The sequence below is a fragment of the Cnephaeus nilssonii genome (assembly GCF_951640355.1).
Source record: "Cnephaeus nilssonii genome assembly, chromosome: 20".
Taxonomy (NCBI): Eukaryota; Metazoa; Chordata; class Mammalia; order Chiroptera; family Vespertilionidae; genus Cnephaeus; species Cnephaeus nilssonii.
In genome coordinates this window covers 29,008,706-29,031,570 of record NC_137091.1, presented here as the reverse complement: position 1 = coordinate 29,031,570, position 22,865 = coordinate 29,008,706, and the positions used below count along the sequence as shown (strand labels likewise).

General features: G+C 50.9%; 1 protein-coding gene across 3 annotated transcripts; it reads right to left on the bottom strand.

The window, feature by feature from the left end:
* Positions 1-1,822: 1,822 nt before the first annotated feature.
* Positions 1,823-17,861, bottom strand: KLHL36 (kelch like family member 36). 3 transcript variants are annotated; one of them, XM_079799421.1, is made up of 5 exons: positions 17,603-17,861; positions 15,192-15,270; positions 9,650-10,723; positions 7,968-8,125; positions 1,823-7,148 (listed from the first exon to the last, which is right to left on the bottom strand). In XM_079799421.1, the coding sequence occupies exons 2-5, from the start codon at positions 15,252-15,254 to the stop codon at positions 6,593-6,595; spliced, it is 1,851 nt and encodes a 616-aa protein (XP_079655547.1). In that variant the 5' UTR covers positions 15,255-15,270; positions 17,603-17,861; the 3' UTR covers positions 1,823-6,592. The 3 variants fall into 3 exon arrangements, with proteins under 3 accessions (XP_079655547.1, XP_079655546.1, XP_079655545.1); XM_079799420.1 differs by having other exon boundaries at positions 17,416-17,860; XM_079799419.1 differs by lacking the exon at positions 17,603-17,861 and having other exon boundaries at positions 15,192-17,377.
* Positions 17,862-22,865: the final 5,004 nt, after the last annotated feature.

Below are 22,865 nucleotides of genomic sequence, written 5' to 3'. Positions count from 1 at the left end.
GGGAGCAGAGCAGAAGCATAAGAAATTTGGGTAAAGCTACCATGTGAGAGAGACCCAAGGGGAGGGAAGGGGAGAGAGTGAAAGTGAGTGAGAGAGAGAGGGATGCTGAGCCCAGCGGTTTCAGTCCCCCCACAGGACCCATCGTGCAGCGAGCCTTCAGGAGCCACCAGCTGGGTGGACGTGAGTCCCCAGTGAGAGTTGCTTAGCTGACCCAGTCAACCCTCAGATGTGTCTGCAAAAATAATTTATTATTATGGTTTTAAGCCACTACTTAAAACCACAATGACTTACTACTTGGCAATAGATAAAGCACCTTCTTTTTCTTTCCTTTTCTTTTTTTTTTAAAAAAATATTTTTATTGATTTCAGAGAGGAAGGAAAAATGAGAAAGAGAGAAACATAAATGAAGAGAGAGAATCATTGATCGGCTGCACATCCTTACTGGGGACTGAGCCCACAACCCAGGCATGTGCCCTGACTGGGAATCAAACCGAAACCTCCCGATTCATAGGTCTACACTCAACCAATGAGCGACACTGGCCGGGCTAAAGCACCTTCTGATCAGCTTTTCCTCCTTCCTTGTCTCACTTGGGCTTCCTGGGGACCACCTCCCCAAAGAGACCACCTCCCAAAGAAACCACCTGCCCTCAAGTCCTTGTCTAAGGGTCTACATTCAAGAGAATCCGGACCGATTCCAGCACTGACCAGCGGGGTAGGGAAGGTCATCCAGCTTGGGTAAGATCATTAACCCGAGCCTTGGATTCTTCCTCTCGAAATGTCTCGTTTCTAACCTAAGATTCTTCTGAGGTTAAAATAAAAGAATCCCAGTGGCTTTAGCATCTGACGGCCAGTGTCCCATTTGGGGCAGCTCATTGGCTCAGAGGCAAATTCTTATCCAGTTTCCAGGTGTGATGGGCATGGCAGGTAGCTCCATCCTCCTCCCAACACTGAATTTCTAAAGGTGCCCCTTGTGACTGGGCTTGTCTGCTGGCCTGGCAAAACCACACGGCAGAGGCATCACCTTGGGCCCAAAAGGGGGAAAAGGTGACCTGTGTTCTTCTTTCTTTCTTTATTTATTTAATTTAGGAGTTAAACAGGATAGGACAGCATAGTGAAAGAGGCTTTAAGGCTAGTCTATCTAAATCTATACACCCATAGATCTCTTTATTTATTTGGTTTTTTTTTTTGTTTGTTTGTTTGTTGTTGTTGTTAATCCTCACCCCAGGATATTTTTGCCATTGATCTTTTAGAGACAGTGGATTAGAGAGGGAAAGACAGAGAGAAACGTCTATGTGAGAGAAACACATCGATTGGTTGGCTTCTGCACGAGTCCAGACCAGGGCCCAGGCTGGGGAGGAGCCTGCAACCAAGGTACGTGCCCTTGACCAGGATTGAACTCGGGACCCTTTTGTCTGCAGGCTGACACTCTAGCCACTGAGCCAAATCGGCTAGGGCGACCTCTGTTCTTATAGAGATGTTATTGTATCTTTCTGATAAAGATAATAAAGTGCTTGTCATAAACTATGTTTCTCTGGTTTCTAGTTTCCTTTTCTAGTCAATTACCCCAAATAACACAAATTTAAGCAAATAGTTTCATTTCAGGTCACAGAACTTAGTGCTGCAATCAAGGATCTGAATGAAATTCCTCACAAAATATAATAATTAGAAGAACAATGAAAGCCAAATCAAAATGTCCCAGCACCCCACAACACTAAAAGGCAGTCTGGTAATTGCCAACTTATATTTGGCCTCAACTTTCAGGGGCTCTTTTTTATTTGGGCAGAGAAAATAGGACTAAAGAACATTACAATAACCACACAAGACTACGAATGCAATTATAAAATAAGCCATATCCTAGCAGGCAAATCATTTTAATGTGTTTTGAGAAATGAATACTCTGCATGGAATTAAAGAAAAAAAAATCAATGTGCAGGAAATTAATTATAAAGAAATAAGACACAGAAAAGCTTTGAGTGTCATCAAATTACAAATACAAAAGCAGCAAATTAAAAAACAAGCACATGATTACAGATTTTGATAGCATTAGTAGCCAGAACATACCCAATGAATTACTTAATTGTCAAATATCTTACTAATTTTGACAGAAGGCTGATGGTAATGATTAACTTCGATTGATTCCAAAGGACTTTATTTGTCCTTCAATTTCAAGGAAACCTGTAAAGATGGCCTCCAGTAACTTTGAAAGGGTTTTCTTTTTCTCAAAGAACTCACCGGCAAGGGGTTTTCCCTGCTGCCCACCCAATTTGTACATTCACTCAACTCTGTTAGCTAAGGCAACCAAAAGACAACTTCTTGAGATCCCCAAAACATCATCAGAAGCCACAAACTCTACCCATGTTAAAAACACAAAAACAAACCCACAAAGAAATGAACTCCCTCCAATGCTGAGGGCAATAATTCCATAAAGTGCACGACGGTTCACTGTTACAGATTTCGCGGATTTCATGCTAAAATTTCTTTAAAAGAATGGGTGGATGAGAGTGGATCAGGACCCCAGCCATGCCCTGGGTTGAGAAATAACCCGTATGAGAAAGGTGATCTATGGATCTGTCCTCAGGTATCTTTTCAACTCTGTGCACACTGCTGAGGTAGGAGCTTTGGAAGGAGTAGGGGACGTCTTAAGGGAGTGAGTGTCCTCTTGGCTAACCGTGCCCTCTTGTTCAGGTGGGGGCCCAAGACAGTCATGGTTCATATTCATTGGCCATGTGTGACCTTACAAAATTCAAGAGTTGTATCAGACCACAGCCACGGGGGACAGCAAGATCCAAGACAAAGCCACATGAGGCGGGCAATATCCTGGCACCGACTACGGGACATCTGCTGTCTAGTGCAAGGGCAAGGGGGTGGGGGTCAGGGGGTGAGGTGGAAAACCCCGGCAGGCAACCTACAAAACGGTTATTAGCAAATGGTATCAAAAAGTATCAAAACATTTCAAAAAACATTAAAAACTGCCAGGCGTGGCAGATGCACTCTGCAGGATCTCCACGTACCTGTGGAGCGGCCCTATGCTCCAGACGTTTGTCCTGGAGGCCAGGACACTGCCCCCTTCCTTCCCTCTGAAGACACTCAGAATCTGCAGAGACAGCGAGGATGGCCAGGCCATGCTGGAACTGCCTCTCCAGGTTAGGGACCAGCGGTCTGAGATTCCAGCGAGAAACTCCAAGAGCTAAAAGGCCTGTGAGGTACTGCTTGGGCTGGAGCTGGCCAAGCCACATGCCATGGAGGACCAGGGTAGAGACAAGCTGGTAGCTCTATATGGGGGTGTTTGTGTGTGTGTGTGTGTGGGGGGGGGTCCTCTCCCAACCCGCATCGCTCAAACCACCAAAAGGTTATTCACTCCCAGACTTGGAGCCAGGGACTTTGAACCACAGGCAAACTCACCTGAACTCACAGAGGGAGACCCTGGACCTCAGGGGAGGGACTCCACCCCCTTCTGGCATTTGGGTCTCCACCCCAAACCGAACACCTCTTAGGGTTGGCTTCTGGGGTTTCTACTAAGTCATCATGAGGTCAGGTCACCAGTCAGTCAGGGGCGAGGGGAGGGACATTCAGAATATAATACACACATGGGTTTCCTGTACAGAGCAAAATCTGGAAGTCCCACCTGGTAGTCTAGCTAACGTAGCAGAATGTTAAAAATACTGATTGAGCCATCCATACAAGCAGGTTGCTGAGAGAGTCTCTGTACAGCTTCGGCAGCAGAAAGACCACTCTAAGGAACAAGGGTTTCTCCAGCTATCCCCTCCCATTATTCCATTTGTGTCTTAGGCAAACACGTTCCAACTGGGATGAGGATCAAACTCAAAACCTACAACGAATATACAGTTAAAACTCTAGTTCTTTAAAAATGAGGGAAAACAAAACAAACAACAAAATCTGAATAAAAGCCCACCATACTTGTTTTGAAAGATGAAAACAAACGATCCAGATACTCTCACAGTTCCGCCGGAAGCACTGACCATTTGTTGACACAAGTGGCAAACGTTGCTGTTTTCGTCTCAAGATGGCAGCCTGCAAGAATTGTCACTTTGGTTGGAAACGACGCCTTCAAGATTTTGCAGTTCAAATGGCCCCCTGCCAAACGGAGTTAAAGCCATTTCCTTCCATTCTTAGTTGGACTGCACAGCGGTGATTTCCACCTTGAAACATGGACAGCGAAAACCATGCTGGCCCCGCCATTGACCCCAAGGAACTTTCTTAGTATACGTGGAGCCACCACCAATTATTTGAAGTTGGTTCACAAGAGGACACTTACTTATCAAGTCTACCTTTAAAGAAATGTCCCCTCCACCTCCATATTAGCTTCTAAGCCGTGTGGATTGCAAAGTGCCTTCATAGCGGGAGGAGAGATATCACACAATATGAGGTGCAGGACATTGGAAGACCAAGGCACAAGTCAGAACAGAGGCCAGAGGCCTGCATTCTGGGACACGTCCTGGCGGTCAAAAATAAAACAGCTGGCTTAGGCTACAAACTGATGGCTGGCCACTCCCAAGGTCAAAGTCATCTGTCTCCCAAGGCACAAATAGTCTATGAGCTCTTCCCCTCCTGCCCTTGGGTTCTGGTTGACCACCTCTTTGACTTGGGCTGAGCAAGGGAGAACAGACCATAGATTCTGTGCCTCCTAAAGGGTCTTCGAGCAATGAGCCCTTTCCTGGAAAAGGGAGGGGCTAAGCTATCCCAAGGTTTGTAAAAGTTCTGCAAAATATGTTTCGTGGAGGGCTGAGACTGGGTATGAGACAAAAAAGGGTTCCAGGCTCAATGAAGTTTGGAGATGCTGGTTGATGGAAGGTTAAGTTAATGCAGGACTTCTCAGAGCCTTTAATACCCAGAAGGGTTGTCAAGCCACAGTAAGTGTAGTTTTTTGGTTTGTTTGTACGCCTTGCAGAACTTCTCAACAGTGTGTAAGCCTCTAGAGACTCACATATACAAGAAACTAGCTAACTATGCAGACTGCTTTCCCAACTAGCAATAGAGGGCCATGATTTGGGTAATGAAGCTTTAAACGCCCACTCACAGCTCTCCTGGTTGCTATAAAAATCATGGAAAACCTTGAAAGAAAGGAAGTGCAGTAAAGAGAAAAAAATAAAATAAAGTTAATTGAGATTCTTATTCTAATATCAATGCTACCAATGCATCTTGAAATTTTCTCATCTCTGCCAAGGTATAGATCATTAATGCCTCCTTTGGCCCATGATTAAAACTGATCACATTCCTTTCCTCCCATCATACTTAGTGTTACACAGTGTCTTGGGACAGTAGTTCCAAACTCTTCTTAAAGGGCACAGACTCTTGATGCTCTAGTAACTGCAGAAATCAGTGCAGGGTGGTCACAGATCTCAAAAGGAGGTGCTGAATATTTTAATAGCTTATACAGACGGAAAGAGCTTCACCCCTGGGAGAAGCCTAGCCATTATTTCCTCTAACCCTGTTGCTTAATGAATGAGGAAACGAAACAGCTCACGACTTATTAAAGAATTTGCCCAGCAGCACAAAACTACTTAGCAGCCGGTGGCTGGGACCAGGGCCTGTCGCTTGAGTTGGTGAGACACTCAACAACCTTCTGAGGGGTTAACGTGCACTCACTCGTGTAAAAGCTTTCAAGAAATGCTTCTAGGAGATGGAGTCAGAGAACAATGCTAAATTCTAGGGTGCTGCCTTTTTCTTTCCTGAGAAATAAATGTAGATTGGGGGGCTCAGTACATCAGAAACAGTGGGTGCCAGGAAAAAGAGAAAGCTAAAAAAAAAAAAAAAAAAAAGCACAAATTGTAGAATAATGTTTATAAAGAGCTTCAGGCCTTGTTTTCCCTTCTTCCCCGATTACTTAAACCCTTTTAGAATTCAGGAAGATTACTAACCAGGAAAACCGAGTATGCAGAAACAACAGTCACTTGATAAGAAAATCCTAAGGGGGATACCTCCCGGGTGAGAAGTCCAGGTGCCCCTAGCTGACCTGGTGAGCCCGGGTCACTCTCTCACCCTCTCCAGGTCCCCGTGTCCCCACTCATAAAAACAAATGCACTTGACCCTGCCAGTGATTCCCTAATGGGGCTGATGCTCAGTCACTCCAGGAACTGGTTAAATAGTTTCCAGCCACTCCCTTCACCACGCCTGGTAGTTTTAGATGCAGTCATTCTGAGGCGGGGTCCAGGAATCTGCATTTTAAAAAGCTCCGCCAGGTTTGGGGAGGCTCAGGGCTGGAGGATCTGAAATGTTCCACCGAAGCCTCTAGTTTCGCTGCAAACATTTCTACGTAACCCCTGCCCTCGCTACTCTCAGGGGGGTGCTTGCAGGATCCCCCAAAACTGGTAATGTGGAGAGAAGCCCTGTATAGACATAAGGGGATAGTTCCTGTCTGGGCCGAGGTTTAATTACTCAAGCAAGATAATATGTAAAGTTACGTAGAATATTTAATCGATTACGGTGATATTATAGAAATACTAAGAATCATAAAAGTAAAAAAAAGCTGCTAAGGGATACATAATGGTTCCAGGGTTCTATGAAGTCGCTGCTGGTCTACAGACACTCTGGGAGGTGGCGGTGGGGACCAGGTCCCAGCAGGCACGGCGGGGTCACTGGCCCCGGTCCTGGTGCCTCTTGGCCTTGCCCTTCTTCTTCTTGTCCTCCAGTCGTGGCTTCAGGGCGCAGACGCAGGCGGACACGCCGGCGATGGCCTTGGGCAGGTCGGTGCCTTTGCTCCACTTGTCCTTCTCGCGGTCATACACCTGGACCGTCTTGGAGAAGGCCGTGTTCTCCCAGCTGTAGCCGCCCAGGATGTAAATGCGGCCCTCCCACACGGCCACGCCGGACTCGCTGTTGGCGTGCAGCAGCGGGGCCACGCGGGTCCACTGGTTGCACTGCGGGCTGTAGGCCTCCACGCCCAGCACGTCGAAGCGCTCCATGGACTCCACGCTGTCGTCGCTGCCCCCGATGGAGTAGATGCGGTCCTCCAGGCTGCACATGCTGTGCCAGCCGCGCGCGGTGGTCATGGGCCGGCGCTCCTCCCACACGTCCGTCCGGTGGTCGTAGCACAGCAGGTTCTTGCGGTAGGGGCCGATCTGGTAGTCGTGGCCCCCCGAGATGTACACGAAGTCTTTGTAGATGGTGCCTGCGTGGCCATAGGTGAACCTGTGGAGGGGTGGACGGAGACAGGGAGGGAGCTCAGTACTGTCCTGGGCGGGGCCTCCAGGAGCCGAGGCTGCAGTCTTTTCCTCACAAAACGGGGACAACCTGTCGTCTTGTGAGGGGCTTGTGAGGATTTGAGGGGCCAATGCAGGGAGCGGGCACCCCGTGAACTCCTTAGAGATGGCAGCTGTCACCGCACAGGAAGTAAACAGACAGCGGTGCAGTCAGACTGCCTGGGCGAGAATTCCCAGCTCTGCCCCCGCTCCATTTCCCCACCTGAGAAATGGGCATCATCACAAGACTGCTTTCCTTCTCGTAAGGGCTGGAAACAGCAACAGCATGCTACTGAGGCACACACATGTACCTGATTAAGTTATAGAGCAAACGGGGAATGAAGTGAAGTACAACTCCACCCATAAGGTCCTGAAAAGTCAACACTAGGGAGACAGGAAATGCCAGTGGTGGCCAGCAGTTCGGAGGCAGGGGACAGGGATGAAGCAGTGGAGCACAAGGGACCTCAGGGCAGGGACACTACTCTGTGTGGGTCTGTAATGGTGGGTGCCTATCCACTGAAACTCAGGTAGTGAAGAGACTCAGAAACTGAGGGATCTTTTGTCTTAACGGCAGAGCTGACACTTGTACGAGGTCAGCCTAAACAGGAGCCCTGACTCACCCTCTGCCTCTCATGGTCTACTCTCTGTTATTTACAAGCCAGGAGACTTTTCCTGGAATTAGAAGCCTTAAAATCCAGAAAGTGAGGTGAACTGAACTGTAACCCAAAAGTCGTCACGTTCGAAGAGTTCGCACAAAACCCCCAACTACCTTGGCAAGCCGGCCACGTAGGACCAGGCGTCGGTCTTGGGACTGTAAGTCTCTACTGAAGAGAGGGCTCCATTCTCATTCCGGCCACCGACGGCCACCAGCATGTCTTCGATGGAGGCAAGGTAGAAGTCCACGCGGCGCTGGTTCATGGAGGCCACCTGCGGAGGCGAGACACCTGTACCTTCCCTTCCCCAAACCCTGGACAGCATCAACATCGAGCACCACTTCCCAACGGGGTTCTGTGGAACACAGCCCAGAGAGGGAGGCAGTGGCCATGTGAGTTTGGCGGAAGGGAGTTAAACTTAAAGAAAGAAGGGTCCTTTCGGAGGGACTTCTCCGTCCCCAAGGACCCTTGAGACATTGCGAATCCCCAAAAGGGGTTTGGAGAACACAGCTCCCCAAACTTGTTTGGCCACATGGCCCGCCTTGAATTGTACTTGAATTCTGAGGGCACACAGTTCATCATTGCTGATTTAGTGATTTCTTAAAGTAAACATTCATCTTTCCTCTTGCCAACCCTTCAGGTAGGTTTTTAATGAATGCTGATTGCCATTGTGTTAACAGGCAGAAAGTAGAACTCAACAGGAAATTGAAAAGCAAAAGACCCAACTTTTTTTTTTTTTTTTAAAATAATCCAAGCAGAACACACAAGTCAACACAGTCCTGCAGGAGACCATGGTTCGGGCTGCCACCGGCACCAAGCTTTGGAGGACGGGCTCCAAAGCCGGGAGCCTCTTTCGAGTGTCAGCGCTTCCACCGTGGTGGGTGGTTTTAGATTTTGGAGAATAAAGTCAAAAGGTCAGCAGAGTCCATTCTGAGATTTGAGCTCAAAACAACACCACGTTAAGGAGAGCCACTGAGGTCTGAGGATAAAGACTGAGGCCGACCGTCATGGATGTGGTCTGGAGAGGTGTTTGTGGGGGGAAAGGAACACTTTTCCCCCTCCGTCAGGCACTGGCCAATCAACATGAGCTACATACAACCCCTGAACCTGGAAGGTCAATGCCCTTCTCCCACCCATGTCCAGAGGAAGAAGCTGAAATTTGGACAAGGCAAGGGACCAGTCTGAAATTCCCAGCTACAACTTAGCCAGATGGGGATGTGAACTCAGGTCTGACGCCAAGACCCACGCTCTTCCCAGAAGTGGCCGCCGTATCTGCCAGAGACGTGAGCCTTCACGGCCTCCTCAGACCAGCTCCACACCTTTCCCAAAGAGGAGCGTGGCCGGGACTCTGAGCCACGGGAGGGAGGTTTGAACTACGGGTCAAATCTCTAGCCCGGCGATAGCCAATGGGGTAGCCACTAACCTCGTGTGGCCATTTACACACAAATGTAAATGAAAGTGAAATCAAATACAAAATTCAGTCCTTCGGTCCCACCGGCTACATTTCAAGAGCTCAGCGGCCACACAGAGCAGGTGGCTACTACATGAGAAAAGCACAGACCTAGAGCGTTTCTAGGTGCAGGAAGTTCTAGACTGACCCTGCAGGTCAGCCCTCACTCCCCCAACCAGGTGCAGGCACAGGGGAGGGTGGGAATTAGGTGGCTCGTCACTTTATCATCACACCTGCTTCAGAAGCAGGAACGGGTCAAGGCCAGAAAGAAGGGAGGGGCAGTCAAGGTTAGGTTAAGAGAGAGCAAAAGTCCTCAAGAGTAAAGAAAGAATCTGGCTTTAATCTCACCTTGATCCACTGTTTACAGCGGGGGTCATACCTATAAAGAAGATTGGACGCTGCGTCCCCTCCATTGTCCCTCGAGAAGCTGCCGCCAGCGATGAAGATGAACCCCCCCAGCACAGCAACACAGTGATGGCTCCGTCGGGCCGGCAGGGGTGTCTCCTTGACCCACTGCTCGCTCTTGGCGTCCAGGTAGCAGGTGTCATCACTGAGCTCCAGACACCGCTCGGAGACCTCGCCGCCCACGAACAGCAGGCGCTCCTCGTTGGTGCGGAGCGCCGTGCGCTTGGTCTGCATGACCGGCTGGGCCGCCAGGCTGTTGTGGTAGCGCACAGCCTCCTCGATGAAGCCCTCGCAGTTGGCCTCCCGGGGCAGCAGCGAGCACACGGCCGGCTTGACGCGGTGCAGCAGGTCGTTCTTGGGGATGAGCGGGAAGTGGATGTGCTCCAGCACCTGGTAGGCGTGGGCCTCGCGCTCCGGCTGCTGCGTCAGCCACTGCAGGGCGGCCTGCAGCAGGTCGTGCTCGCATTCCCGCTGCACCTCGCTGCTGCTCAGGTACACGCAGAGCTTCTGCATGGAGATGTTCTGCAGGAAGTCAGGGGTGAAGGACAGTGTGCCGAAGTGGCTCAGGATGAAGCCGTCGATGAAGGCATCCAGCCGCTTGAGGCTGTAGATGGAGGCCAGCTCCTGCAGGTACAGGTAGTTGTCCTCGCTCACCTCCTGCTCCAGGTACTCGCAGCAGAAATCCACCACAGTCCAGATCTGCAGCAGGTGGGCCGTCTCCAGGATGTAGTCGATGTTGCCACCATCCAGGGCCAGCTCCCCGCCGTACAAGAAGTCCACCACGGCCTTGAGGCCGATGTAGGAGGCACCAATCAGCTCCACCTCCTTCTGGAAGGCCTCACGCATGCCCAGGGTGAACATGGAGTTGAAGTAGTCGCTGCACACGGCCAGCAGGTTGCGGTGGGCTGGCACGCGCTGCTCGTCGGCCACCAGGACGATGTCACAGAAGAGGCCACGCAGGCGCTGCTCGTTCAGCCGCTGTAGCACTGTGGTCGAGTGCTCAGACCAGCGGTACACCTGTGGGAGAGCACATGTCAGGGGCTCGAACCCGGGCCCAGAGAGGGGAAGCGCGCCAACCTGCCCCCTCACTGCTGCAGGAGTCAATCTAGTGGGACACAACCAGCATGTTAAATACAGTGGAATAGCCAGCTGCTCAGTGGTTAGAGCATTGACCCATGGACTGAAGGGTCACAGGTTCGATTCAGGTCAAGGGCATATACCAGGGTTGCAGGCTTGATCCCCAGCCCAAGTCAACATGTGTGGGAGGCAACCAATAGATGCTTCTCTCTCTCTTCTCTGTCTTTCCCCCACTCCCTTCTCCTCTTTCTAAAAATCAATGGGAAAACATATCCTCAGGTGAGGATTAACAAATAAATACAGTGGACTGAAGGAGACTGGGAAACAAAATACAGTGCATTGCAGGAAACGAGGGTGTTTATGTGTATCGGATATATCTTCCTTCTTCTTTGTAAATAAAATTCCTAAAATCAATCTTCCTTCCTTCTTTCCTCTCTTCCTCTTACCTCTCTTTTCCTTCTTTATAAATAAAATTCCTAAAAGGTTTCTTTTTTGCTTCCCTCCCTTCCTTCCTGTGGCTCAGGGGCACATAGTAGATTTGAAAAATGCTGTCCTGTCAGGATAGAGAAGTGGCTTCGGACGCAGACTCTAAGGTCAAACAGAATCGAGGTTTGCATCCAGCTCTGCCACTTACTAGCGATGCGATCTTGGTTGGGCCACGAGGAGGCTCTGAGCCTCCATGTCCTCATCTCACACGTGAGGATGAGGATACTCACCACTCAGGTGGCCGAGGGGCGGGGGTGTCAGGGCAAAAAGCCTGGCCGAGGGAAGCTGCTGTGATTAGCAATCCCCACTGAGGCTCTGAGCCGGGGAAGACAGCTTTCTCTGTGTCTTAGAAAGGCACGTGGCGATGCTACAGAGACCCCCATTTCTAGCGATCCAAACTAAGTGCTCTGGAGACCCTCATTCCAGAAACATGGCTTCCCCAGCCACTGCCAGGGTTGAAAGAGATGCACTGAAGGTGAAATGCAGAGACGCCGTCTTTTTCTGGGGGCTTACGTGTACCCTGCACTGTGCCGTGCACTTGACATGCACTCTCATTCGAGCATCATGAAAACCCTCCAAGAGAACGTCTATTATAATCCCCATTTTCCAGATGAGAACAACTAAGGCCAGAGAGACTGAGAAACTGGCCCAAAGCCCCACTGTGATTGCGGCAGAGCTGAGATTTGAAGGTAGGTCTGATTCCAGAGCCCAGACCTGTAATCACCATGCTACACTACAATGAACAAATCAATTAATGTGAATAATGAATAGGAATCCATTCCATAGATTCAGATCGGCAGACACTTATTCCGTGCTATATGCCTGCCATGTGCTTTTGAGGATACAAAACTATGTCAGACCTGGACAACAGTTTCTAAATCCTTGGAGAACTAATTATGCTTTGGGCGTTCAGGATACTGCACGCTTGCTTATTTCATCACTATAAAAACAACAAGAACATTCAATATGGGAACAACAGGCCTTCAGAAACATCAACTAGGGAGTTCGTCGATTTGAGGGCGACTGAGGAAAGGGGCTGGCTGGGCACTAAGCCTGAAAAGGGGAAAGTGAGAAAAGGAGAAGAGGAAGATGGACTGAGGGCTCAGATGTGAGCAGCCGTGTGACTGGCTTCCAGGTCCCCGAATTCTTACAGGTTCTTGTCAACATGTATGCTACAGCAGTGGCTTTCATTTCTTCCCCTGCCTCCAAATCTGCTCCTTACTGCCTCTAACACCCTTGTAACTGAGGTCCCTTATTTCCCCGTGGTCCTGCCTGTTGGCCTTGCCTGGATAATTCCAACATCAAGCGCTCCACCTACATCACAGGCACAGACAGCGGCCTCGCATTCTGATGAGGACACCAGGCGAAAGCTTCCTTCCCATTCAAGTTGAGAGAGCCAGACTCACTGCTCTCATGTTCCAGGACGGCTCCTCCTGGGTCCCATACACGGATAGCTCTGTGTATCCTGCTTAGTAGCAGAGGGCCAGGCTGGCCTGGTTTTGGCTTCTAATTAAGCAGGGATGGTCTGGGCTCCAACACACACTGGCTTGGGGCCCCTCTCAGGTGTGGACTGAAGGAGGGAAATTATAAAGCATGGCAGCAGCAGGCTCCCCTGTAATAGCAAAGGCTCGGTGTCCCAAGAGAAGGGAGTGAGGGGCATCAGGTGGGCTGTCTGCCCACCCTGGGCCCCTGGTCGTCTCTAAGCTGAGGAGGCTGCTGAGACTCTACACTTCAGTTGGGGCACACATGACCCCACGCTGCTGAGTGAAAAGGGAAACAGCTCCAAGGGGCGGGGATGGGGGGAAGCCCGGATGACAGCTGCCGAGGGGCACCATCTGCTGCGGGGAGCCAGGGCAGGGAAGAGGGCGGCGCTGCTCCTAAAACCGGGTCTCCGTGCTAAGCAGGCGCATTTCATTCTGCACCTGGTGATTTCGGTGTGGCCGCAGACAGAACTTTCAAAGAGCAGACAACATGACTCCCCAGTTTTAAAGGGACATCAGTGACAGACTTGCAGCATTTTGTATGATTTCGAAGCCCCGACCTCCAGCATTCTCTGATGGTTATTATATTAACTCCGGTTATTCCTCTGTTTTCCATGTCAGTGCTTTTATCAGAGGCCAGGCAAGGTGGGTGGAGAAACACAGGGACCTGGGAGCTCCCACTGGACAGACGCAGCAGGTCTGGGGTATTTTCATAATAGAAGAATGCAGCATCAACATGGACCAACACATTTTAGAATAGCTAAATGAACAGCGGTGGTCACACGATAGGAGACTCCACTGTGCTGGGAAGGAACCATCTACCTCTGCACACACCAGCTGCACGAGAATCTCAGCTGCGTAACGCTGAGTGCAAGGAGCCAGGCACAACAAGAGCACCTGCCCTCTGGTTCATTTACATCAAGTTCAAGGGCAGGCACACCTGCAGGGGTGGAAGTCCGGAGAGTGGCAATGTAGGGACTGAAGAGGTTTGGTAATTTTTTTTTTTTTTTCTTTTCTTAAATCTGGGTACAGGCTACATGGGTGTGTTAATGTCTAGAAAATCAAGGTACACTTATAGCATTTCTGTTATAAATGCAATCAAGCAAGGAAGGGGTAGAGAACCCTACTCCTAAAAGCTTTGATTCAGAAAGAAACCAACTCGGAGTCTGGCTTCCAGCGAGAGCGATTTCCAGCGCTATCAAACTTAGAAAGTGGCACTGTGTCCTCAGCCAAGCTCTGAAACAAAGCCCCTTTGAGACAGCAGGGAGACCTTCCTGGGTTTTCACAGCAGATAAAGCCAGGCTTGGCAAGCCTTCCCAGGACACGCAAAAGGAAATAGGAAACCGTTTCTCAGGAGACAGAGCTCTCCTGGAAATGACAACCCCGCTTTCTTGTATGCACATCTGTGGAACCGCTTTCTCTCATTTTTTTCCTCAAATCCAGGGTCTTTCCACAACTCCCTTTATCTAATGTGGTCTTTCCTCAATCTTCTTTTTTTTTTTTCAATCTTCTTTTAAGATTTTTTCCCTAATATTCCCCATGAAATTGTGAACACCACATACATTCTGTTTGTCCATGCGTGTACTATATGCACAGCTGTGCTTTAATCATAAAAAGAGTGAGTCTTTCCATACCCCCCAAAAACCAATCCCACCCCCTTGGGGAAAATCTTGGCCTCACTGAAAATGATCTAAGGTAACCATAAACTTGAATCTCCCAAAAGGGCCACTTTTAAAGAAAAGAGGGTGGTACTGACGTGTACAAAGCGGCAGGCGGAAGTGGGGACTGTCCTGAAAACCAGGCCCCCAATCCTGACTTATGCCGCCGTGGGGAGAGGGCTGCTCCCAGGCCCTGGAGGAGTTGGATGAAGGCACAGATTGCCAGGTCCAGCTCTCAGGGTTTAACTGAGCAGGCACGAGGTGGGGCCAGACATGCATTTCTAATGGGACACCCTCACCTTCTCCCAGGGTGGTTTTGATACACCCAGTGTGACCCAGGTTGGTAGCCCAGCCCTGGGGAGCCACTCTTCCTCACTCCTACGGCCCCAGGAAGTCATGTCGGGGGAAGACCCTGGGCTCTTAACATCCAGGTCTGCAATGTGCTGCCCCCACTACAAGGTCGGTGCTGGTTTCTCAATGGACTTGTCCTTGGAGTTTTCGAGCCCCCAGGTGGGGAATGGCAATCCCATGGCTTTTATCCTGACCCACCCATGTCAGGGTTGAGGTGCAGAATAGATGAGTTGAGTTGTGTCTCTCCCCATACCTCACCCTCCCAGCTCTCTGATTTTATGATTCTTCCACTCCTGGCCTGTGCTACCTCTAAGGAGATTAACACCACTACCTACCACTAGAAACCCAGTCTATACAATAAGAATGAGCTCATCAGAAAAGCATCACACTTCCTAGGCAATTTGCACAGGTGGTGAGCGACCATTCACAGACCTTTGAAGATTCGCTGATCTTGTAGGGTCGAGACACTCTCGTCAGCCGGCTTCCCTCCATCATAAGAGCGGTCACAGTCCTACAACAAGAACAGGGTTTCTGAGCACACAGGGGCAGTGATGACTCCAGGTCATTCATTCATTGCAGGCTCTGCTCGACCACAGCAATGACAACAACGGTGACAGCAGTCACACAGAGGACAGAGGGAGGGAAAGCAGTGTACTACAGAGAACTCATGCTGTGAGTGGAAAAAAAATCAGGTTGTTAGGACACATTTAGCAAGTGTTCCTTTGGCATCTAAAATCTGACACCATGTCTTTTAGCTAAACCACCTCCTACAAACACCTACCTTTTGATGCTTGATCTCACATAGATAAGCCTTTTGGCTAGAATAAGGTTATAGTGACAAGAGTTATTTCAGAGCCTGATGACCCTGGAACCAAGCGACGGGATTTCTTTCCCTGTGCTGTGTCATTTAACCCCGTTTCTCCTTCACCCCCGAGGCAGGTGGCACCATCACTTCTGACACTTAGGCTCCTGGGGAGGAGGGACTCACCCAAGGTCACACCACAGGAAGCGGCAGGTCCCTCTCGCCACCAATCCAGGCGGCAATCCGAGGCTCCGTGTGCCATGAGCGAGAAAAGCTTTCTGTGGCCAGGCTTTATGTCACATATCCCATTTTACAGATGAGGATACTGAGTTCAAGGCCACGTGGCTGGTAAATGGCTGGGAACCAAACCTGAGCCCTTGCTTGTGATGCTCTGCTGAATGCGACCCAGTCTATGAGTGTCACACTTCTAAAATACCGTGATGAAGCTGAGGATGTGGTGCAGTGAAGACTGCCATATATAAAGCATGTTCCAGACACAGGTACTGGTTTAAGTGCTTTCCTGATTTAATCCCCACCACAACCCCATGAGGCCAGCACTATTATTATCCTCAGTTAGTGGAGGAGGAAACCGATAGCAGCAGGGGAAGTAACTAGACAGCGTCACACAGGAAGAAGCTGGCCGAGTTGGGATTCCAACCCACAGTGCCTTCCGTGCACTTAACCCCTAGGTTATTCCACCTGGCCATAAAAATTAGAAAAGAGACAAGAAAAAAGCCCGCGGGCAGGAGAAACCTGCTGGGCCTTTGCCCTGCCTGGAACATTCAGGATAAACGAGCATGGAGCATGTTAATCTCTCCAGACCTCAGGGTCTTGTCTATGAAATGGGCCTGTTTAGCAGGTGACACTGAGGTTTCTTCCAGCTTTGAAATGCCAAGCGACTCACTGACAGCACAGAGCCAGCCTCTGGGAGACTTGGGGGAGGGGGGGGTGGCAGGGGAAGCAGAGGAGGGGCTGAGCCAGCAACATGGGGTACAAGTTACATGCTGGGACTGAGGGTTTAAGGAAGAATTCTTTTTCCTGCCGAGTTAAAAAGAGTCAATTTGTTACCTACTGAACAAAACAGTCCTTGCTAATAAAAAACACACACAATATAACAAGAAGTCAGCACTGTTTCAAGACAATCTGGGACATGCAGAGGGGGCTCCAGTATCCCCAAGGGAGGAATAACTTCAGGCACAGTCCACGCTGTCCCGCTCCCGGGAGGGAGGAAGGGACAATTTGACAAATTAGCAACTTTGTGACAATGACCATCTGTACCCACCCCTGACCTTCCCGGGGGGTCCTCAGCAGCTGGAGGACTCTGAGAGGGAGGGGAAGGAAAGCACATTCATGCAGTGCCTACTGCACACCCCTGACTTCCTTGTTTCTCCTTCACCCGAGGCAGGTGGCACCATCGCTTCTGACACTTAGGCTCCCGTGGAGGAGGGGCTCACCCAAGGTCACACCACAGGAAGCGGCAGGTCCCTCTCGCCACCCCCTCCAGGCGGCAATCCGAGGCTCCGAGTGCCATGAGTGAGAAAAGCTTTCTTTTCTAGGCCAAGATTTCTAGAGAGTTTCCCCTTGTGTAGGTTCCCTTTTGTCTCCGGGCAAGAGGCTCGGGGCCGATTTCTACAAGTGTTGGGTGTCTGCTGCCTCCGTGCTTCCATCCGCATGGACAGGACGCTTACAGGGTCTTCGTAAACACGGGAACCGCGGCCACGTCCGGACCGGAGGGTCCCCAGGGAGCCTCTTCTCCGAGCTTCTTCCCCGGGTTTCGACCCAGAACCTGCTCGACCTCAGCGCTCGGGCAAACACGCGTCGTGGAGAGGTACACGGCTGCCCGCCAGCACTCACCGTCGCCCGCAGGGTCTCCGGGGGACGCTGCTGTCGCTCGCTCGGACCCGGCACCCCCGGCGGAACTGCCGGCACAACGGCCGCCCCGGCAGGCTCGAGCCGGCTGCGAGGAGGCGGAGGAGGCAGAGGAGGCGGAGCCGGGACGCCACCCGGACCGGCGCCCCCGGCGGGACGCGGGGACACTCACCTGGGCCGCGGGCCGGCCGCCCAGGCGGCTCCGGTCCCACCTTGGCGGGCGGCGCCCCTGCCCGCTCCGCCGCACACCTGCCCCGGCACAAAGGGGCGCCGCGGGGGCCGGGCGGGGCGGCGCTGGCCGGGCCGGGGTCCTCCCAGGCAGGCCCGCCCCCGCCCCCCGACGGCGGCGCGCGGCGGTCCGGGCCGGAGGCCACCTGGAGGCGCTACGGGCGCGGCGCGGGGGCTCCCGGCGGGGGTGCCGGGCGGGCGGGGCGGCGGGGCGCGGGCTCCGCAGCCCCGGGGCCGGCCCGGTGCGCAGCCATGGCTCCGCCAGGAAGTGCGAGGCCGAGGGCGGAGGCGCGCGCGGCCAATGGCGGCGGCGGGAGGGGGTGGGCTCAGCGGCGCCGAGGCGGGGCCTGCGCCTGGGGCGCGGGGGGCGCGCGGGGCCGCCACGGCCGCGCGAAATGCCTGGTAGGTGTCACGCACTGTGCCAGGCGCGGGCACACGGCGTGGACGGGCAAGGCGAGGTCCCCTGGGGACGTGACGGTGCCCAGGCGCTGAGGGCTGGAGGGGCACCGCGAGGGCATCTTTGCTCTCACCTCGTCTCAGTCTTGGCTGGAAAGTCCCCTGCGTTCATCCCAGGGTGAAGCCTTCCCTGCCCTTCCACATGTTCTACATAGCCACATCCCCTCTCTCTTCGCTTCCAGCTTTACACTTCACTTTAGCGTCTAATATTTTAAATCATGTTCTTTTTCATTCGCTTATTGTCGCCGCACCCCCCCCCGCCCCCTCCAGCCAGTGGAAACCCTCCAGGGCAGGGTCTCTGGCTTAGCCCCCAGGGCTGGTACACAGTAGGCACTCAGTGACTATTTATGGAATGAATGGGTCTAACCATCACCAATCAACCTGTCCTGCTACAGAAAGATGAACCTTGAACCTATCCTAATGAAAGAAGCCAGATGCAAAAGGACACATGTGTATGATTCCATGTGTATGAGAGGTCTGGAACAGGCAAATCCATAGAGACACAGAAAGTAGATTAGTGGTTGCCAGGGGCTGGGGGGGGGGGGGGCGCGAAGGAGAGGGGGTTATGGATGTGTGTGTGGCTGTTAAAGAATAAGGGATTTCTTTTGGGGATGAAGAAGATGTTCTGAAATTAGTATTTATTGATGATCATACAACTCTGAACATACTAAAAGCCACTCAATTATACAGTTTAAAAGGGTGAGTGTTATATGTGACTTATCTATAATAATAAAAGCGTAATATGCTAATTAGACCGGACGTCCTTCCTGATGAAGCCGGGGCTGTGAGGGAAGCCTGGGTCCAGGTGCCAGAGGGAAGCCGGTGCGGGCAGCCAGGGAAGGAAGGCCTATGTTTGCATGAATTTCGTGCATCAGGCCTCTAGTATTTCAATAAAACTTTAACAAAACCAAACCAAATAAAAAACCTCTCTCTCTTCCTATTTTTCTATTCCCTGTCTTCTCCTGAAGGGATCTAGAGCATCTTTCAGGGCTGCATAAAGCATGGCTAGATGCAGCCACTGAAGACGTGTCAGAAAAGAAGGAAAAATAAGGGCTGGGAGTCAGCACGGCCAGGTACATCCCCAAGGCCTTTCTTTGTCCCTTCTGTTCTAGACACAGCACTCCACTTAGCCCCTTCCATGGATGGTTCCAGCGAGGTACTTTGTGCCCCCTCCCCGCCCCCCCCCCCCCCCCCCCCCGCCAGGCTAGGCTGGCTCTGTCGCCTCCCTCTCCATATCTCCATAGCACCACTCACGGAAGCTGCCTTCTGGGTTGGGTGTGGATGGATCACTTCTGGTGCTAAGCAAGGATGCAACAAGGATTTGTGCAGTGAGGGAAGGACTGTGTGTCTCTAGGCTACAAGAGGGGCAGAGCGGCACAGGTTAAGTTCCATCGCCTTCTTCTGAGTGAGCTCTGCCTCCGAGCCTCAGTGTCCTCCTCGGTGAATGGGGTCGGTGAGACAGATATCCTGCTCTGGTCTCCTTGGCCTTCCTATTCCTAGTTCAGTCCATTGCCCATCCACAGCCTGCATCTCTCTGAAAAGTGTTAAAGTTATGGGATTTTTTTTTTTACTTTTGACAACTAGGGTTTATATTAAATATCATTATTTGTTCAGAAACAAAAGTATAGGAAAAAAATTTTTTTTAAATGAAAGGGAGTGAGGATAAAACTAGCCCTGGAATCACCTAGAGCAGTGGTCGGCAAACTCATTAGTCAACAGAGCCAAATATCAACAGTGCAACGATTGAAATTTCTTTGGAGAGCCAAATTTTTAAAACTTAAACTTCTTCTAACGCCACTTCTTCAAAATAGACTCTGGCCGTGGTATTTTGTGGAAGAGCCACATTCAAGGGGCCAAAGAGCCACATGTGGCTCGCAAGCCGCAGTTTGCCGACCACGGACCTAGAGGATCTTTTAAATGATGTTGTCACTGCCTGGATTGCTGTCCCCAGCTCTCTCCCCTTTTCTATGGGGACAAACACACATTCACCCTTCAATACTTTATTCAGGCATCGCCTGTACTCTGAAGCCTTACTTACCCATTTTCGACCCTTCCTTGACCCCTCTCTACCCTAAACAAAGCAAATCCCACATCTTGCTCTATGCCTGTATCTTGACACACACATCTCTGCCATTACACAAATTCATGCACTCCTTCATTTATTAATTCACTCAACAGACTTAGAGGGAACTCCTGCTATGTGTCAGGCACTGTGGTAGGTGCCAAGGATAGAAAGAAGACACTTTCCGGGATCTTAGGGAAGGAGGCAAACAACGAGCAAATTATGCTTGGTCCTGTGTTAGAGTTATAGTCAGAGTGCTGTGTGTGGGAGGTATTCTTTTTTTTATAGTTAGAGTTGAAGGTTCTCTAGCAATAGATAAATATAAATATGGATATATATATATGTGTGGATCACTCTGTATATATGGATTTATCTATATCTTTTTAGAGAGATTAAGTTATAGATATTTTAAGAGCCTCTAGCTTGGCCTTGGTGTCATCTCTCAGATGTTGGCTCTTTATGCAGGAGAAAATGCACAACCTTGGGGGAAGCCTGCGGGAAGGGCCTGGGACAAGCTCAGGAAGCCACACGTGACCTTGACCTGGAAAACATGCAGGTTTGGCTAACCCAACTTCATCCTGTTCTCCCCAACACCACTTAGTGAACCACCCTTTCACTTTCTTTTCTTTAATTAGCATGTTCTCTCAAATTATAAAAGTAATGCATGCTTAACTTGAGAAATACAGAAAAGTCCAAAAGGGAAAATAAACCACCCACATTTGCACCATCCAGAAATAATAATTGTCAATTTTGTTGTCTCTTCATATTTCCCCCTTATATACTGTAACACCACTTCCATGAACAACTACTACATACAGCTCCCTAGACCAGTGGTCGGCAAACTCATTAGTCAACGGAGCGGCAAACCGCGGCTCACGAGCTGCAGTTTGCCGACCGCTGCCCTAGGCTGCTCTCAGCTCCACGTGCTAGACTGCTCTCAGCTCCCTGCACCTGTTAACCCATGGAATCTCCTTGACCCTTTGAGGGAGGTAACATTACTTTCTCTGCTTGCAGATGGGGAAACTGAGGTCCAGAGAAGTTAAACCACTTGCCCAAGGTCGCAGAGCTTCTAAGGAGCAGGGCTGGGCTTCGAACCCAGGCAGTTGGCTCCACAGGCTGCCAGCCCGACCTTGCTCTCTGCACTGCCGTGCCTCTGTGCAATGATAACAGGGCTGCATGCTCCGTGCAGAGAACTTGGAAAGCAGGCACGTTCAAAAGCGAAAAGAAACAGCCACCTGAGGAGAACAGCTGTCAGCATTTAAGCGTCAGTCGTCCCAGTATTTCCCCCATGCTTATTTTCATATATTCTCCATGCATCTGTGACAATGAAGTCATGCAGTGCAGGCTTTTGGGTACTGCTCCGCCCCCCCCCCCCCCCCCCCCGCCTTTTGCACATATGAGTTTTTCTCAGATCAATAAGTTCTGTTCTACAATATGATTGTAATAGTGCATCTGATCCCTGGATTTGGGTTATGCATTCATCCTCCCTCATTGTTGGGCATCTGGCCGGTTTCATATGATAAATGATGCCAGGTGAATGGTCGTACCCATGTGCCTTTGCATACGTCTGGTGGCGAAGTGGAGGTGCTGGGTCAGAGGAATACACACTTGTGAGGCTCTGACCTCCCTCCCACCAAAGGCTATGGTCGTCCCCCTGACAGTGGCTTAGCACTCACTTCTGAGATCCAGGCGCCAGCAGGTGGAACCAGGGCCAGCTACATAATTTTCAGGGTCCGGTACGAAATGAAAACGGGCCCCCTTGCTCAGTAAGCAGGAGAAGAGCTTTTTCCTTTGTTCTCCAGTCTCTCTCAGCCCGTCATGGTGCATTTCATTTGCTGCTTCTTGTCAGGCTCCCTTGGGCATGGGGCCTTGTGGAACTCACACAGCCCCTCACAGGCACCTGGGACCCAGCCCCAAGCCTCCCTGCACCTGTGTCCAGGCCCGCTCTGGGAGGCACTGATCTCTGGACAGGGGCAAAGGTGTGAGTGGCCAAGAACCATCCTGGAAAGGCAGGGGGGGGGTGACGCGGGTGAGGAGAGGTGGGATCCCAGATGACGCGAGGCTCCATGCTCTATTATCCCGTTGGGTTTTGCTTACACAACACAAATTCAGAAGAGAGAATCACGACCGATTTTAAATCAACAGTCACAGGGCGGTCAACCCCAAGTGCGGGGCCTTTCTGAGTGTAGGGCCCTGTGTCGCCGTGAGCCTAGATGGTGCAACTGGAACTGTCACCAAAGAGGAATACTTGAGGCTCATGTTATTTCCATTCTCAGTACCTCAGTTCAAAAACAAATGTCACACCCTTGTAAAGAAAACATGTCATCTGGACACACAGAATGGCACAAAAAACGGGGGGTGAGGGGGTGGGGGGGGGTAGAGGGGAGGAATGTCTAGGCAAGCTAGATCTAGATTAATCGTGGGTAATGCACAGGCCACGTGCAAATACTCACTTGATCACCCGTGGAATCCTCCCCGTAACCTAAGGGGTCCATGCTATGATCCCCATTTTACAGATAAGGAAATTGAGGTTTAGAACGATTGAATGGCACATCAAATATCATACAGCTGATAAGTGCAGCAACCAGCATGAGGACCCAGGCCATTGTATGCCAGCACCCAAACAGCTAGCCAGTGAACTAGCATGCTGGAAGGTTCACCGAAGGGCTGCACGCTGCTTTTCCTTCAG